General features: G+C 39.5%; 1 protein-coding gene across 3 annotated transcripts in view; it reads left to right on the top strand.

Annotated features, from left to right (window-relative positions):
• dclk1a (doublecortin-like kinase 1a) overlaps nt 1-19807 on the top strand; it is an 86140-nt gene that overhangs the window by 53489 nt on the left and 12844 nt on the right. Inside the window, exons 6-7 of one of the 3 annotated variants that reach the window (XM_049468937.1) lie at nt 14061-14155; nt 14334-19670. In XM_049468937.1, the coding sequence (XP_049324894.1) occupies nt 14061-14155; nt 14334-14369 (131 nt within the window). In that variant the 3' untranslated portion in view covers nt 14370-19670. Of the gene's footprint in view, nt 1-12217; nt 12326-14060; nt 14156-14333; nt 19671-19807 lie in introns of those variants that run through there. The other 2 variants (XM_022681479.2, XM_022681478.2) reach the window with 2 other exon arrangements.

The raw sequence follows: 19807 nt of genomic DNA, 5'->3' as shown, positions 1-19807 counted from the left end.
GTTATTAAATGTTTTTTCCTACCACATCACACACCAGCATGCCCGCAGGAACATGTGCAGGGCACATCCAAGCAGAATTGCATCAGGTTATGACTCCCTTATTCACCAGGGGCATCTGATGACTGAGAACAGCATGAGATGAAAAAGAGATGAAGGTGTGGGGGAGGAAGTAAAGCAGGAGGGAGAGGTAAAGAAAGGTGGGGGGGGGGAGAAAAAGAGAAAGAGGCAGAAAGGCCAGGAAAGCATGGGGAACGAGAGAAAGTGTAAAGGGGGAGGATAGTGACTCAGATGAGAGAGACTGAAAGAAAGAGAGAGAGAGTAAAGGGGTGAGGTGAGGGGGGGGGGCAGTGACTCAATCTTGCAGATCCTGATAACTTCTGCATCGAATACGAGCCTATGGGATGAGAGCAATATAGACTTTGTTTATCGTTTGTGTCAGTGTGTGTGTGTGTGTGTGCTTTAATCTCTGTGTGTAAGCCTGCAACAAATATAAAGCAAAGCATTATTGATAAACTGGGATCAAAACTCTATAATAACTTGCCACCATCACGTGTTTGCCTGTCTTTATTGTGTATACAACACAATATTAATAATAATAATAATAATAAAAAAACACTATTGTTCATAGTTCACACTCTGTACTGTTGCTGTAGTTATAGTCCCATATTGACATCTGTACACATCTGTATATTAAAGGCTCTAACTCCTTTTGTCTCGTCTTCGCCCTTGTATTTCCCCGGGCGAGTTCTAGAAGCAGGTGTTTTATTTTTTTTTCCTCCTGTTTTGCTTTCCGCTGTCTGAGATGACTGCGATATGATTGGTTTAAATTGTGCCAGCTGAAGCTATGCACGAAGAGGCTTGTAGTCGGCCAGTTGAAGTTCGGCGCCGTTGCCATGGCGATGCAGGCAAAGGAAGCCGGTGCCTCGGAGACAATAGTGATGCCCATATATGGGCGTGAGTTCCTGTTTGGCAGGAGGACTCGGAAGCTTCTCGCCGCTTTGTTCCTGCAGACAGCTCGCTCGCTCTCAGACAGGCTGCATGAATGAACGGTAGCCCCGGCGTGCCTAAAGCACAGGTACACCGCTGTAGAATGCAAATGCGGCACTGGAACGGTAAGACAGGAGGAGGGCTGTTTCAGCATCAAAAACATGCAGCTTCCATGAATCTGCTGCATATAGAAAGGCTTCTTCTCCATGCAGTAACTCCTGCATGATGCTGCCAAGTGCTCCAGCTGTTGCTGTAAGAATATTCATAACCCATTGTAAATGTAATCAATTTTGAATTAATTTCCCTAATATCTCACCAGTTTCTCACCAATTCATCCCTACGTGGTCAGTTCTCAGCTACCAACTGTGCTTCACATTTACAGATTTTTTTAATGCGAGTTAATCATTTTAACAAATTGGCTTCAACTTCATTTATTTTTTTTGCGATGTAAATGCGGCCTTGCTACTCTTGAGTTAAGGAGGTAGAATTTTATTTTTCAAATTTTTGAAATAGTTATTAAATCTCAAAATAACCTTCGCTGCCTTGTGTCTGCCTCTCCTCCACAATTGTCTCTCTCTCTCTCTCTTTTCCTCTCAAACTCTGTTTCTCTTTCTTCTTCTCTCTCATTCACTTACTCAAACACACCGCATACGCACACCATTGCTGCTCACTTTGAAGCATGTGTTTCCTCTTCTTTTAGTAGAAGTTGTTTTTCTGTTTTAGCTGCACTGTTGTATCTGTGGTTCATTTCCTCCATTAAAGATTTTGTGTTCGTGTTTGATGCTAACGCTCTCCCTAAAACATTTACTTAGCAGATTAATAGATCATAATTTTAAAAATCAGTGAAACTACACTGAGATACTCTCTACTAATACAATAGCTCCAATTTTCAATGATGCAAAGAATGCAATTCTTTGGATGTTGTTGTGGGTTTTTTTGTGACCCCTTTTGAATGTGTTGTTACTGCACTCTTGGTGTAATTTTGGTCGGCCGGCCACTCCTGGGAGGGTTCACCACTGTTCCACGTTTTTGCTATTTGTGGATAATGGCTCACGTTGTGGTTTGCCGAAGTCCCAAAACTTTAGAAATGGCCTTTTTATGACCTTTTCCAGACTGATAGATCTAATTTTAGAAAGATCATTTCCAATCTTTCAATCTTTTAATCTGCTTCGCTTTGTCAGGCAGGTCCTATTTAAGTGATGTTTTGATATAGAGCAGGTGTGGCAGTAATCAGGTCTGGGTGTGACTACAGAAATTGGACTCAGGTGTGATAAACTACAGTTAAGTTCTGTTTTAAATAGAGGGCAAACACTCTTTCACACAGGGTCATGTAGGTGTGATTTGCTTCTCCCTTAATAATAAATAAAAATTAAAAAACTGTATTTTGTGTTTAATTGTGTTGTACAACTTTGACCAGTATTTAAATGTGTTTGATGAGAAAAAAACTAAAAAAAAAATGTCTAGCCTACATCTAGCCTACTGTGTACGTCTGTATCCTTATGGGTTCCTGAGGACTCACTTCTTCATTAGTTTGTTCCAAGTCTGTTACTGTACTTTTGGCTTCTGCCCTGTGCCTCTTATACCACAACATATCTTATTTACTGTCTGTTGTCCCCTGTCTGTCTTGCGGTCTCTCTCTTGACAGCTCTCTCTCTATTAGTCTGTCACTCAGTCTGTGTTTCTTTTATATACAGGACACTGAGCCAAAAGAGCTAAAACACAGCCGAGCTGTCAGACGCCACAGAGATTGATCAGAAACAAAGTTAAAAAGTCAAGCAGAAAAATTTAGGCAAAAGTGGATATAGGTCCTGTTTATCTGTGCTGGCAGACTATAGAGAAAGAGAGAGGAAGTGAGAGAGGGAGGGAGAGGGAGAGAAAAGGATAGAACAGCAGCTCTCCGCGCTGTAAGAGGCTGTTTATATAACCGACCCTGTCAATGATGTTTCTGCAGCCAGGCTAAGTTTAGCAGATTGATGTATGAAGGTGAGCGCCCAGCAGCCCACACACACATGCACCACAAACACACACACTCACACTCACAGACAGACGAAACACATGCACACAAACACACACCCTTTTGTGCTGATGATTTATATAAATGCCACACTTGTTTGCTGACAGACTTGAGTGGTCTCTTTGTCTGAATCATGCCTCAGACCCCTCCACCATATGACAGTGCTAAACCACATAAAGATTACTTATATTCTGCCACCTGACCGTCTGTACTTCATTGTCCATTTGTTTTGCTGTTGTCTGCCAGTCTTTCTTTGTCAGAATCGAATGCAATCTGTATGCATTAGTCCATCATGCCCATCAATCCTAAATAGAATTGAGTATGTCCAAATGTTTATGAACACCTGCTAATTTAGCATTTCTTCAGCAATCAAGGGTAATACTATGCTAAACTGAAAATGTACCTCCCCTGTTGCTGAGGTAAATCCGATTACATTTAGCTTTAAAAGCTAACATTTGTGGGGTCAGGTACTAAGAATGGATTGTTACAAACACCATTACAACTCATCCTAGAGGTACTGGATAAATTTAAACTCACTTACAAATGCTCCTAATTTTATAGCATTTATTTTTAGGGAGAATATACAAAACCTGTCAGAAATTGGTGCTCCTATGTCTTCTACTCCTGGCTTTGCATGCCAGAAACTGCACTATGTATCTCTAGTGAAGCTGGCAGGACAACACTCAAGTCATATTGTGTAAAGTATTGACATTTATCTTTACTGCTTCAGTACACATGCTTCTTTCGCGTGTGTAAAGACAGCTTTTTCATGGGTGGCTCGAAGAGCAATGACACGCCAGCACCAGGGGTGTCACGATTCTCTAAATGCTCGATTCAATTTTATTTCTGATTTTAGGGTCACGATTCGATTCGATTCTCGATTTTCTTTTTTCTTTTTTTTTTTTTTTTACATGGCCTATGCCAGTTTTAGATTAGTCTATGGTCAGTCATTGGTTTAGTCTATGGTCAGTCATTGGTTTGATTCATGAAATTTACAATATCTTATTTCAAAAGGTGGGCTTGATATAAGTGATGCAAAGTGATACAAGTGATCTGTAATACACCACATTAGGCACTAATAGTCAAATTTAAATTATTTAATTAAGATATATATGTAATGCCATCTAGTGGCTTTTTTTTGGTAGCAGCAGTGTGCACTATTAAAACAGCAATGTGCAACATAACAAAATAAATAATAAAAAAAATACAGGAACAGTCATGTACAAAATAATAGAACAATTAGAGCCTTAACAAACTGAACTCTATCCTACTATAACAGTTAAACATGAAAAATAAGACTTTAAGACTTTACCAGCTTAAGAGTTTACATCCATATTTCTGTTTGATGCAGGAGGATGATGGGGAACCATATTTCTTGTTCTTTCTTGTTTGTTTAAAGGCTAAAAATAGCCTGCTTCAGTCTCCTGTACTGTCCTGTAAAGTGTAAACCATCTAGAAAAGTTTTTTTTTTATTTGTGGCACCTTTTATCTCTTTACTCCTGATATTTTGGTGATACCTAACAGGATAGTCCAAAAGTCCTGCCAAACAAGGTAGGTGTGAAAGCACCCTTTGTTTTATTTAAAGAACAGGAATCTGTTTTTACTAAGTGTTTCAGGATAATTGTGTATCTGTACATGAGAAGGAAGACACCTATTTAACTCGCAATGTAAGTCAATGTAAAAAGATTTTATTGCAAATCATTCTATTAGTTCATTCATCTGGAATTAGTCAAATTAATTAAAACAAATATCAAAAATGGTGATATGTGGGGCGCCGAGTGTTCCAGAGGTCTAAAGCGCTGCCACTATGAGCAGGAGGTCTACCAAAACTATTAACATATTTGAGGCTAGACAAAACAACTGTTATTTTTATATTTTCTTTACGTTTTTCTTTAAGAAGATGAGAATGTCCACATTCTCTGGAGAAAGAGCTGCTCTTTGAGCAGTCACAATGTCCGCGGGGTCGGCTACAGTGTGCTGATCCATTAGCGTAGCTTAGAGGGAGGGATCGTCGATCTTCTTTTTGACTTTGAGGCTCGAGACCATGACATAATTTCCATCAATTTCGGTAAGATATCAAAATCGTGACACCCCTAGCCAACACTGTAGTGGGAGCCCATGAGTAAGAAACACATATATTTTGACATAATACTGCTTCACGTCTGGAGTATAAATGAACTTCTGCCACATGTTTGTTGTCTCCAGCTTGCCTTTCTCATTTACTTGTACCTCAGGCACTGGTGCATTTGCCATTTGTCCGGAACCATAATCACTGCCTCCTCATCTACAGCCATCCTCTTCCTCCCTCTCGTTAAATTAAACAGCAGAGCCCGGCACGAAAGTGTAATTATAACATGGCCAAGCGAACTTTTTCCTGACCCACACCGTTTTAGTCAGAATGTAAGGATTTAATTAGTGAACCTATTCTGCCTGGAACGGCCTGCGCCCAAGCTCCCACTGAAAGTCATTAAGAGCAGCCCTGCCACTCGGCTGATTCAGTAGCTTCACTCATTATAATCCACTCCGGTTAACTTGCACAGTTTATTACACAGCTATCCAGACTAACATTTGTTGCATGGCCTCGAGTGATATTTGGATCTGTATCTAGCACATGTTTTCTGCTACTTGAGCTGTTATTATTATGCATTTCTTACTATGTGCACTTTCAATGATTTCTGCACCTTTTGTTTCTTGGGTTCTTTATTTACTGCATCTCCTGACCCAGAAATTTCTCTCTGCCTCGTCTTCCACTCTTGGCTTGTGCTTTCCTGTGGCATGACCTTACCCACACTGTATAAAAACAGTGCTGAATATGGTTATATTTGATGGTGAACTGCGAAATGAGGACATCTGCATGAAAGAGAACCAATTTATCCTTAACCATCCCCTCCAACAATCATCTTTGTACAACATTTCATTCTTGCAGGATATTAAATTCAGACTGTTTTAAAAATACACAGCACTGAATTAAACCAAAACAGAGCAGATTATTCCATCTCGCTTTGCTGTGGACACATTTAAGACTGTCCACTTCTTTTTTGCTGATATTTTCATCCAACATATCAGCTTGTCCAGCTTTACTGCTTCTGCAGAAATCCAGCTGGTAACACTGTGTCCCCTCATCGCTGCTTTTGCCTCCGAAAGTCTGTCGTGCGTGTCACACAGATGCTTCCCAAATAGAAATTTCATTAAATGTGATATCCACCGTGACACAGAGCAGCTGGCTGAGATTCTTTCTCTCTCTCTCTCTCTCTCTCTCTCTCTGGCATTTTTTCTTTCTCTCCTCATACTTGGTCTCTCTCTCCCCCTCCCTCCTTCACTCAGTACAAGATTCTGTATGCATTAGCCCAGCTTAACGCAGCGGAACTGCAGAGCTGTCCTATATCTACTCCATTCATGCATAAAATGTCTAGCGCATATACTGTATATTAATATCAGTGTTGGTGAAGATGTATACATATATCATATGACATGTAACAGATACAGATACACTTCACTTCACTTTGACATCAATCATGCTTGACACATCCATGATTTAGCATCAGAATATGAATTACTTTACATATTTTACCTATTATGTTACACATGCAAGAAATCTGTCTTAGTGAGTGTCTACATGTGCAGCATAAATGGCTTAGACAAAGACTGATGATTACAGGTATTTAATAGAAAAATATACATTAGAATAAGGATAACGTATCAGCTCTGTTAACCATATAGGAGCATGTTGTAATCATATAATTACAGACTGTAGTGCTTCCCTTTCTCTGAGTACTGTTCTTTAATGATCCAGTCCCCACAGACAGGCCCATTGCAACAGGTCAGGCAAGTTCAGAACTTAGGATTTTTTAGGATCTTAATTTAGCCTGTTTCAGAGTTATATAGGGATATCCAACATTGTTATCGCTCTATGCTTTTTTGTCCATATTGTGCACCCCCACACTGTACACTACAGGGTAGGGGTGTGACGAGATCTCGTGGCACGATATTTCTCGTCAAGTTTAAAACTGTCTCGCGGAAAAAAAACAGTTTAGCGTGGACTTTTTAAGAGGGATCTGGCAACCCAGTAGTGATAGCAGTGAGTGTGGTGGCTGAGCAGTGAGAGCAGCTCTCAGCAGAAGAGGAAAATTCAGGCATTTGTATAGAAGATGCTTCTGCTACTTTTAAGTTGTATATCTGGCTGCATTTTGGCTCCAGTGGAAACAATAAACGGTAACAGAGTGACCAACAAGACACAAACCATATATAAATACTGTAAATAAATCCTACACCTGACTGTTTCATAGACAGCTGTACTAATCCCTTAGCTCTGTACTGTATTTAAAAACATGTTCTGTCTCTGTTTCACTTCAAGTATAGTCCTAATATGACTGGTTGTGGTTTGCACTTATTGTTTGCACTATATAACACCTAGAAAAGTTGTATTTTCTATTCTTATTTTTATTTCTATTTCTTATCAAATCAATGTGTGAGTGAAACCAGTCTGTTAAGTTTGCGTTATATGATTTTGTCAAATAAAACTCTAGTTTTTTAGCCATTTTTCATTTTTGACGTTTTCTTTAAATTTTATTTTTAAATCTCGTCTCGTTCTCGTGAACCAAGTATTGTGTCTCGTCTAGTCTCGTGTTATTAGTGTCTCGTCACACCCCTACTACAGGGTGAGTCAAAAGTTGCAGGACACCATTTTATTTCAGAACCCAAAGTAAAGAAAACTGCCAGATTTACATTGTCAAAAAGTGAAAATTACAAAAAATAAGATACAAGCTAAGCAACAGTATGTTCAGATGTAGATATGAGCTAGCCCATTCTTCTTTGCAGAAAAGCCTTAATTAATTTAGTTTGTGGGGCTTTTAACACTGAACTTCATGTCATTTTTCCCAGTCCTGCCAAAACATCTCAGTGGGGTTCAAGTCAGGACTTCATTTTCCTTCTTTATGCTGGACTTGTGCCTTGGATAATTGTTTAGCTGAGTAACTCGACTGTGCTTGAGCTTCCTAATCCCATGACATACTAATGACAGACTGAAATTTGCAGAATTCATAGTGTAAATTATGACAGATTACATTACACTAGCTTTCCATCACATGTAACAGGACCCCTGTCTCCCAAAAAAGGTTCAATTCATCAGTCCAATATACATTATTTTAGATATCTTTCTGATTCTCTTGGTCAGAATTGGTTTTCAATTTGAAGCTTCTCTATATGTACCATTTTGCCTTTTGGCCAATGACCTTTTCTTGGGTGAATTGGCAGTTCATCAAATGTTTGCCTGGGGATTTGTATTTGGGTATAAATAGTTATGTACTCACTCTGGGCAGGTAGCCAGAACTTGTGAAGGGTTCTTCTAAGAACTAGATAAAAGAGGATTTTCATCAGAAAGAGTGACATCCCTTTGCAATGCTTCCTAGTGTTATGATGTCTTTTTTCTTCCATGTCGTCGCCCATTTTAATCAAATGTGTGATTGCTGCAGCCCCTTACGCAGCTGCATTAAAGCTGAGTTAAATGAGGATAGAGAGGGGCGTGTGGCCTAGGAACACAGTGTACTTTTTCAGGTTCTGTTTCTGCCCCTCTGCCCTTGCTCCCACTAGAGTTAGGGGTGGACAAACACAGGATGCCTGGTAAAGTGCACCTGGTCCAGAGAGTAGAGGAAGCAGGTGAATGAAAGAGAGAGAGGGAGCGCGAGAGACATATAGAGAGAGAGCTTTGTCCCTAGACATTCCTATTGCTGTTTTCTTAGCTCGTTATACAAGCTATTTCTCCTGCCTATTTATATTTTCATGCTGTAAGCTCATCCTTAACTGAACCCCTGCTCTATTAATACAATAAGAGATCTCTATCTTTCCTAAATTAATTTAATTCATTTCTTATTCAACCCCATTTTCTACTTAATTTGGATAGTCAGATACCCAATCTGATTTCATATAAATTCCCTCTATTACTAGTATTGACCCCAACACTAGGAGGGTGAGGACTATAGCACACACCCCTTTTACACACCTTGTACGCACAAGATCATCAGTGACCCCTCACATCCTTACTATGGTCTGTTTTCCCTGCTGGCTTCTGGAAAAAGATACAGGAGTATGCGGTGCAGGACCACCAGATTCTGTAACAGTTTTTTCCCCCAAGCTAATAGACTGTTAAACTCCTAAAACTTTCTAACTGCACAAGTCACTTTATTTATAGATATTTATGATTCTATCATAGAGGTGTGTATATTTTTGCAGATGTACATTGTGTATCTATGTGATATATCTATACTTAATATTTATGCTGCTAAATTTCCATATATCTTTGTATTTTACTTACATGCTATATTTCTATATTTTTCTCTCTGTTTTTTTTTTGCGAGTCAATGCAACGAAATTTCGTTCTGCGTACAGGAGTGTATTAAGAATGACAATAAAGGAGGTCTAAGTTTAAGTCTATGTTTAGATATACATGAGATCAGCCACCAACTCTTTTTGAGCTGATGCAACTTCCCTAGGCACCCCTGACAGAGAAAGGTCAATTGTGCTCTCTCAGACTCCAGCTGCTGATGGCAAGTGCACAAACATCGCTTTAGTGCCCTGAACCACTTTTCTAGCAGTGCTCAAAGGCTTACACTATAATAGTTATTCCCAAATTCATTTGCCAAAGTTCACACTTGAGATTTTTTGTTTTTGTTTTTCCAAACCATTGTAGTTTATTGTAAAAAAAAAGAAGAAGGGTATAGCTGATACACTGCATTGCACAAGTCTGCCCCAAATGCACACATTTAAACTAAATGCCCTTACTTGCTATATAGGTGTGCATGCTGTTCATTTTAACAGAGTGTGGCCTTTGAAGAGGATTTGTGGAAATAATGCACTGTAATAATGTGGGACTGGGCTTATCATGTTTATCAAGGGATTGGTAATGTTGCAAGAATGCCAGCAGCTACCCTAATTGACTCTAAAGTCTCATGTCAGCGTTTGGAAATACAATGCCATGCCACATGTCACACGTTTTCAGATGGACAGTTCTAGATAGATGTATTATTTTACCATCAACCATACTGTCCACTATGGGTGGTAATGCCTTCTGTGACATGACACTGTGGATCGAGCAATGGTAAACGTTTCCACAAAATAAAATGTTCTATCCATTTGGTACCAAAGTATACCAGTATAGAACAGATGGGCCCATCTCCACTAGATAATCAACTCTGAATGGTCAGACAATCAGTCCAGTGCAGTTATGTTATGCATAATTTAAACTGTCCTGAAAATTATTAAATATACTCAAGACAGTTTTGCTATATTAGGGGAGAAACAAAAACGGTGCAGGGTGTAGAGTTCCCAGGACGTCCCTGGACTTAGACTTCCTGCAAAATATAAGTTTAAATAAGGGCACATTTAAGTGCTGTGTGTGCCAGTGTTCCGGTGGCCTTGGGCAGGGCTATGCAATTAGCCACTTCGCCACTTCTTAACCATGGGATGGATGTGCTTTAGAGCAATCGATGCAAACTCTCTGAGCACTCACCCCAAACTTTGATCGTTCTGATCTTTGGCTTCTGTATTACCATCCACGTGCTCCATGTGTGCTTCTAGGCTTTTCTTCAGCAAAAATAGCAACAAAACTTGTCCAAGACGTCTTTGATTGAAGCAGTCTGGACCCACACTGGCTCTCTTTCAGTATGCCCCTCAGTGTCAGGTTCCTTAGATCTACTCACCAAACAGCATCTGTTTTCTTGCACTTACTCATAGTTTTGAACATTGACATGGCTTGAACATACTCCAGATGGCCGCGGAGGTCTAAGGTTGCGTGGGGGCACGCAGCAACTAATTTGCTGCAGCTTCCAAGTTCAGCTCTATTATAGGTCTTTTCTGACAAGCTGTTTGGAGAAAATGCTGGAGCACTGACCTAAAATAACATGGCCAAGTCTGTCTGCGAATGCATCATTCGCATTACATTAACAGGATGACACAGATGGCGCCCATGAGTGTGCTTCATCCTATCTTGTCTTTCTCTCTCTCTCTCGCTCCCTTTTAAACGTATCAATTTGTTGACCCAGTGCTGAACACGAAGACTATAACATTACTTAATTATTTTCAATAGGTTCAATATTTTATGGCACACGGATGCTTTTAGACATAGGAGTTCAATAAACTGACACTGAGTGAACTGAGTGAACTGCACGCGAGGCCAGAGATCACAGTGTCCTGTCCTGCTGCTCTGACCACAGCATGAGTTCAGGGTGATGATGCTCTGTGGAACACTGTGTTCTCCTCATCAGTGATGCTGCCCATCTTCAGTTATACATCTGTGACTAAATGAGTCACAAGAGGCATAATGATACAGAAATAATCCACAGATCATGGACACAAACCATGTTTTTTCTTGCGGGTTTGTCCCTTATTCGCTGACTGATAGGTAGCTAGGTTACTGTTCCTGCTAAAAGAAAATTAACTGGTCATCTAGAGAAAACATACCCTATGCTGGTTATAGTTAACGAGCTAGCATTTTACTTTTTTTAAAGGAGTGTGTGGACATTTTTCCATTTTCAGCAGTGTCGACTGTATTTTTGATCCTAACTCGATTTGATTCAAATTACGATTCATGCTGTAAGTCACATTTAATTCACTTGCTCGAGTTTAATAGAAGTTGTATTTATTTACTATATATTTTTTTTTCATTTGTTTTTGTATTTCCTCTGATTCCACTGATCTGACGACATTTCTAAGCGCAGTGAATCATCTTTTGAACCGAGTGGATTTATTGAAGAATTCAGCTACTTGTGATTGATTCATTAAATGAATCAAATTTCACTCGTGCACACTTAACCCACCTTCACTAAGCGGGTGGGACTTCTTGGTTAGACTATTTATCAGCACCACATATCCTAAATAAAGGGTAAATCTTTGTGTTTTTACTGTTAAAAGAAGCTGTACGGCTCCCCGCCCCTTTCAAAACACCACAGGAACATAAAACACTCCCCAGTTGAACCGAATTCAACTGTACAGAATCAATGATTCGATTGACTCGCTTAATACAGCAAACCGTTCAGCAGCAGCAGCTGGAATCGGTTCACCGGAGTGAATCGGACTCCGTCGCTCCTGCTGTAGTTCATCTATGTAGTTACACTAATCCAGCTCGCGCTCCTCCTTCTACCGGCGCGCGTCACTGCCAACGCACACAGCTCGTCTGCCCATTGGCCGCCCACGAGCGCGCGCGCGCTCTGCTCCGCTCGATCCCGCCCTTTTCATTCATTGCGCTCGCACTTGGAGCCTCAGTTCGCTGCCACTTTCCCCAAACTGCCTCTCGGATTAAGCACTGTGTCCTCAGCATGCTGCAGTACGAAGGTAGGAGCTTCAGCTGTTATAACGGGGCTTTCTGTCAGCGCTGCTCCGACTCGGTGGGGCGTTTTACCGTCTCCGGAGCTGAATTAACGGAGAGTGCGGGAGTGAGAGAGCCGGGTATCGGTATTTAAAGTCGGTTTATTAAGCGCTGGTCCGGCTGGCGGTGGAGAAATAATGAGCATGAGTTTTCTGTCAGGTTACATTTAGATAGCTAACTGGCTAGTTAGCTAACTGTTACTGGACAGGGCAGGGGCTAATTCTGCATTCATAGCTGTTAGATAGCTAACAGTTAACTACTTAATACTGTTGACACAATTTCTGCTGTCTTCTTCATTCAGATATTTTGTATTTAGTCTTCAAAAATTAAAAAATGGCTTTAAAATGTTATAGTTAGTTAGGTTAGTCAAGTTAACCTAGCTAACCTAAACTATGTACGTTAACGTTAACTGGTAACGTTACCACTTTAAAATAAGACTACCTTTATAAAGGGTTTATAAATGGTTTACAATTAGTTTATTAATTGTTACTAATTATGTTGTAAATGCCTTAAAAATCATTAATAATCAGTTATAACACATATGTAGAAAGGGCAACAATGACCTGTTTTTTGCCAAATAGTGAACCCACAGCCATATATACTATTGCCCTTTGTAGGTATGTGTTATAACTGATTATTAATGATTTTTAAGGCATTTACAACCTAATTGGTAACCATTAATAAACTAATTGTAAACCATTTATAAACCCTTTATAAAGGTAGTCTTATTTTAAAGTGGTACCCGTTAACTTAACAAAGTTACCATAGCTTATTCACAGGGTCCGATAAGACATGAACAGTAATTACACATAGTTCTAGCAATATTTATAATTATTTGATATTATGGTATTTTTTTATATTTTAAATTAACACTTTCCTCTATATTCCTCTTTATTCAGGTCTTGTTATCTAACTTAGAGGATCTCTTTTACAGATGTAGCGTTGTGGAAGTGTCCAACCAGTTGTGTATCAGTACAATTTTGGTTATTTTTGATTTTTGATTATTTTAAATATACCTGTCTCAATTACTACTTCAGCTGTATGTTGTCTATGAAATCATTGTGATAACTGATGTCATTGTCAACTTGAGACCATTTATGACCAATTCAAACGTTTATTAGGAACATTCAGACATTTGAATTGCAGTTTGAATAGTTGTTTTGTACATAATAATGTAATTATGGAGACAGGCATACATTTGAGATGTTAATGTTGTGTAGAATTGCATGTCAGGTGAAGTGGTAGGTGGGCTGTAATGTTGGCTCTGTGTTAGCTCTGTGGTGTAAAGTGTGGAGGAGTGTGGTCATAGACTGCTGTGTAGTACAGGTCTTGTTTATGTCCACTGTGAATGGCAGGGGTGGATTTGTTTTGGGATTTGAGTGTAGGAAGGAGCTGTAGCTAGCTGTGTGGGCGATGCTTTCTTGTCCTCCTACTCCTCATACACATTTTCTTGGAGCCAGAAGATATCTAGATTGCTCAGGTCTCGAGGTATCTAAAGATACTCACTGACATGGCCAAGTCCTTGACTTTACAAGGAAAACTTTTTATTGCCACAGCATGTTATATATATATATATATATATATATATATATATATATATATATATATATATATATATATATATATATATATATAAGCCTTTCAATCAGGTTTTACTTGTATTCTTGGTTGTGAACACTGTCTTTTTCTTTTCTCTTGTAGTGAACGGGACTCCAGCAAGCCAGCTGTCCACTCCTCACTCCATGAAGTCACCAAGCCCCTCCCCTCCCAGTCCAGGGAGTCTCAAAAAGCTCAAGGTAAGACCCTTGTTCTTTCACAGACCACCACACATGACATATATCATATATATGTGTCATACATCCAAGGTCCTTTTATCCAGTCGTTCATGTTCTTTATTTATCCAGTCCCTAGTTTTGTAGACAGCTCTCCAACCTGTTCCAGACTTCAGTAACACATTCCTTCTGTGTTCTCCAGGAAAAGGACAAGGCAGGCACTGAAAACACTGCCTAACCCTCTCCCCCACACACTCGTTCAGAGGGGAGCTAGCATTGAGGAAGACCCACTGAATTACCCCACAATCTTTAGTATGTGGGATTGGTGCAACTCTCCTTTGAATGTGGTCTTGTGCTCTCTTGCTCATTTGGCCATCAGTGCCATGTGTTGAAAACCCAGTAGATTTGTCCTTGGAGAATGAACTCTGCCTTTTCTAAAGATGATGTTGACGTGCAGACTGTGTCAATCATGTTAAAGCTTAAAAAAGGCTATTGAATGAGCATGCAACTCAACAGGAGTTATACAGTTCTATACAGGCATATAGCCACATCAAGGTGTTCTATTCCTGCTGTATTTGCCGTTGAGCGGAAAGTGAGGGTTTGTCCACGAACAAACAAGATAGCAACTCTTTAATTGGTGTAGTCTCTGAGCTCATCACACATACTGCTTACACTTTCTCTTGTTGTATTTCTCTATTTTTCTCTTTCTACCTTTCCTCCAGTTATACCACTACCACAGTGTATAGATTTTTGTCCTCAGGGAGCTCAAGGCAGGCTGTTGCCAGGTTTACTCTCAGGCTGTTCAGCCATGTCTGTGCCAGTTTAGTCGCGTGCTGTTATTGAACTAGGATGGATTAATTGAAGGCTCCCTGCTCTAGGGAAAATAGAGGGCATCTCTGACCTAGAATGAGTTTCATGTGTGAGAGGATCATAATAGGACAAAAGTGAGTGTGGGTGATGCTGGTCCAACATATTGTTGTCCAGAGATCAGTAAAGCTCCATAAAATACTTGAAATATATACATGTAAGATAAACACATGTTTGAAAAGCTTTTTTAAGATTTTTCAATGTGGAACAATACCATAGAAGAACTAATTTTTGAAAAAAAAAAAAAAACAGTTAAAGTACAGACAATGGTGAAAATACTCTTTTACAATATGTAAAGACATTTTACTGATTATTTTTTCTTATTGCAATATTTCGATTCCCAGAAAAAGTGCAGTTGTATTCTTAAAAAAAACTGCTAAAAAAAATTTATACTCTCTTATACACTGTACAGTGAAAATTTTGTATGCTGACGATATCCACAATATGCCCAGAAATGTATATTGTGTATCAGGATAACAAGATGTGGTGCAACTCTGGCATTAACTCTGAAACATTAACAATAAATGTTTCAGATGCAGCATATGAGAGTAGAATTTGTAGAGTTGTAGACTTTTTTGTTGCTCTGGGAATGAGCCTGAGAGATCAAACTGTCCTAAAAGACCCCAACTTAAGTCTTTGATTTCACACCCCTCCTCAGTTCGTCACTGAACTATTTCATATTCTCCACACGTTTCCTCACAGTTCGCTGCAAGAGTGCTCCAAGCAGAATGATCTTGCTGTGCTTTGATCGAGGAGGATTGCTTTGCTCTCCTCGCTGTTTGCCACCTCTCTCCGGAGTAGAATTTGGGGCAGACTGATGATCGGCTCTGTGAAAGGAGGAATCATGATGTCTTCACAACCATCTGGCACATAAGTGGGTCACGCTATGAAAAAAACTGCCTATTTCTGTGAATGGGGAAATGGAAGGGGGAAAGCACTCTTGCATAAATGTGATGTTTGAGTGGCACTCCAGCACTGAATGTTCTTGTTTTCTTCCTGGTACTTAAAGAGAGTCTAACAGACACAGACACTGGATGCTACAGGAGCCCAGATAAGCACTCTGTAAAATTCAGATTTGAAATTTTCTTATTGAAAACTTTTTGGAGAGTCTGCTCTTGATTTTTTTATGATGGAGTAGTTAATGTGCTAATTTTTCTTCATAAACATCTAATGACAACTAATAATTAATGTCTTGTGCCTGCATATTTAATGTAGGTAGGTTAGCACGTTGGTCCTCCACTGCTCTTTGGTTTCCATATGCACTGTTGGTTTGCTGGTTTTGTGTGCATATCCAACAAGCTATTTCTGCTTTCTGAGCCAATATTCAATTTGGCTTTAGAGCTGAATGTTTTAAACACAAATCATTATCCTTTATGCATGGCTGATCACTCTTCTAGCACCAGGGCAGATACAGCCAGGCTGAGCATTGCTTTCATAGATGCACACAGCATGACCTACTTTTCAAAATTACACAAGATCGGCAGCTTAAGACCACCCTATACTTAGTGTGTGCGCGCCTGGATGTATGTAATGTAGCTCCTGAGTCCTTAGGGCACCTATCTAAACCCCTCTGCTCTATTTACCTAGAATATGGGGCAACCCTGCGTTTCATTAATGCTAGTGACACCTTTTTAAATCCTTGCACACATTTTAAGACCTCCCACGCACATGATCTGTTTATAATGTCAGGATTTGTCTCAGTTTGTCAAACGCCCCCCACTCGCAGCCATGCCCCGTCACGAAGAAGGTTAGACAGCTCATTAGAATAGGTGTTGCCTGACTTATTTATTTGTGATTTATTGATGGCTAAGGAGAGGGTTGTTCAATCAGACAGGTCCTTTTTGACTGCTCACAGTCAGATGTTGTGACTTCCTGTATCATGAGCCAGCCATTCAGTATTTTTCTTACACATTTTCTCACCATCATGCCCATCCCATTTTTGTAGACCACACTGCCTGTTGAGTTGCATGCTCTTAATCTCACATCAGTGTTCATCTTGGTGTGTTGATGTGTGTGTGTGTGTATGTTTGCTTGTCATTCATGTCATAGTACTTGAGTTTGTTGTCATTTGTTCATTTTTATTTAAAGCATGAATGTTTTTTTTTAATACATGTGAACAATTGTCATCCATCTGCATAAGCTGTAATGTGTAAATAGTTTTGCATGTATGTATTTATGGTTTTATGAGCCATGTACCATCATGAGCATCATCACAGTGCATGAAATGTAATTACAGATCTCTCTTTTTTCTTTGTCTCAATTTGCTTATTTATTTCTGTGCATCTTGCCTTCACTCATGTTTGACTTTAAGGGCGTATTTAGACCTGTACTTTCTTGTGTCCGGTTGAAAAAGGCCAGGCTCTGTTTTTTCTTTGGTGCGATTTGTTTGGGCAGGTGTGAACAAAGTAATTGACCAAAACAATTGCATTAAGACCCTCGGTCTGTCTCAAACAAATTCTTCTACGGTTTATTTGTAGTGAAAATGTGAGCTGACCTTGAGCTAATACAACTATCAGCTGTGCTCCACAAGTTTCAGCTAAACGACTCCCTTAGCTAGGTTTAACTGTATATTGCCCAGATAATTACCACATCTATAAATAAATGCCATCTCTGGGTTGCTTCACGTTAAACTGCACAGAAATATAAACTATTCCACAACACAGGACCTTCTTCCTGTATTTACTTGCATACTCCTTCCCCCCCAAAACAAGTTTCAACAGTAAGTAAGAGAGAATGTTTTGTGAGCGTGGATTTTTTCCCTGTATAAAAACAACACAGACCAAAGGGAAAACGCTCCAAGTTAACTTGGACTAGAGCAAACAAATATAGGTGTGAAAATGCCCTTAGAATTTCATTTTTGTGTTTATTCCTCCTGTTCATTATTGGAGACATTTGGATCTGCTGTTTCACCTCATCTTGCATTCATGCTCTCTCTGGTTTTAGAATCTCTATCTTGATTTTAGTCCTGGCATTCTGTTCCCAACCTAAAGTAATTTATTTGTATTTTGAGTTTGTTTTATGAATATGCATAATAAATTTGGAATGTTTATTTCAACATGACTATATTAAACATAATGTATGTATACTATTATATGCATTTCCATGTCTTCATATTGCACATACGATTTGTTTTGGGTGTTTCTAAGTTGGACTTTTCCTCATTTCTACTTAGTAAGAGTTGTAATGTGGGTCACTGTCGCACTCAGGCTGCTTGTGCTGCTATTCACGTTCTTCTCCAAGAGTGCATGGGGAAACTGCTTATTAGAATGTTATTGTAGCCGGCTCAGGTTTTGTGGCTTATCCTAAACAGATTACTGCCACACTACCAATAGTCACGATATTGGATCACAGAGCTAGAATTATGTAGACAGATCATGGAGACTTTGTGATGCCAGATGCCTTATTTATTCAGATAATCTTGTAGACGTTCATTTCGTTTCTATCCACCATTTGAGCTCCCGAAACAACTATGGGATTATTAAGATCATGCGCAGGGTTGAAGATGTGTTAACTCTAAAGAAAAGCCTAAGTCTCCTGCTGTAATTTTAATGAGGTATGCTGCAAGCAGTAGTAGATGGACTGTAGAAAAAAAAAAAGATTCTCTCCCTGGTTTAAAATAAATAATCTCTTAAGAGGTTTTGCTACTAGTATCCTTAAATGTCCTCAGAGCAAGAGAGTGAAAGAGAGAGAGAGTTAAAGAAACAGAGGTAGATTTTAATGTCCTTCATTCAGTCAATATAGGAACTCCCCTTTGCTCTCATGAAGTGTTTTGCGAGGCACAGCTTGAAATGCTGCATTTTTGTTATTTCAGCTTCAATATGAGTGATATTGTTAACTCGAATGTAAGCAAACAAACGTAATATGCTAAAAATGCATCAATGGCTTCTTTCATAATACTCAGATCCATCCGACTCACCATTGGTTTACGGAAGGACAGGAAATGATCGTATTTGGACAGTGGTGATGTGGCCTCGCTTTCGAGCAGGAAAGAGGAAATTGCTTTGTATGGTCTGCCGTATGCTGCACCCCGTCTCGCACAGGAAAAATATTACTAGCTCCGCCGCTCACTCTGGAAGGCTGGCAGTTTCCATGGCAACAGAGTTGTGTTGCCATCACTACGGCCTGGAATGTGAATGAAATGGAAGTGAATTTGATATTAAGCAACTGACATGCATTCGCACACGTACACTCATAGTCATTCCAGTCTGTGGAGGATTTTATGCCTGGCATGTCCTATGCAAATGCAGCCACACCCAAAGAAACAGCAATCACATCCTCACTGGTGCTGAAATCACTGCCTTGACTCGCCCCACGCCGCAGTCAGATTCACGTGTCTTACCCAGTCCTGCACATGTGTGCTCCTCCGTCAAGGCCCAACCAGGTCAGTCCTGTAAGCGCATACTGTCCAATACCAGCCCTTTAGCTCTCCCAGTAGCAAAACATCTCCAGTTCAAGTTAATCATAGCTTGATCTGAGTCTAAGGGTCCTGCTGCCTCCAGCAGATGGGCCAGAGGAAGAAAAATGTATTTGCAACTCGGTTCAGTAGGTACTGAAAATAGAAATCTGTAAATGTTTGCATATTTAAGAAATAATTTAAGTGTTGATTATTTTTAGTGCATGCATATAAACTTTAAACATAAGCTATTAAACAAAAAATAAACAAAAAAAAAAAAGAAGTCTGCACAGTAAATAACAAAACAAGTTAAAAATAGACTGCTTTCTAGACAGAATACTGCTATAATCACAATATGCATTTTTGAAAATCCTTTTAAAGATTTTTTTTTATTATACCATTTTTTTTTTTTTTTT

This window comes from Astyanax mexicanus, chromosome 20 (genome assembly GCF_023375975.1).
Source record: "Astyanax mexicanus isolate ESR-SI-001 chromosome 20, AstMex3_surface, whole genome shotgun sequence".
Taxonomy (NCBI): Eukaryota; Metazoa; Chordata; class Actinopteri; order Characiformes; family Acestrorhamphidae; genus Astyanax; species Astyanax mexicanus.
This window is presented reverse-complemented; position numbering and strand designations above follow the sequence as displayed.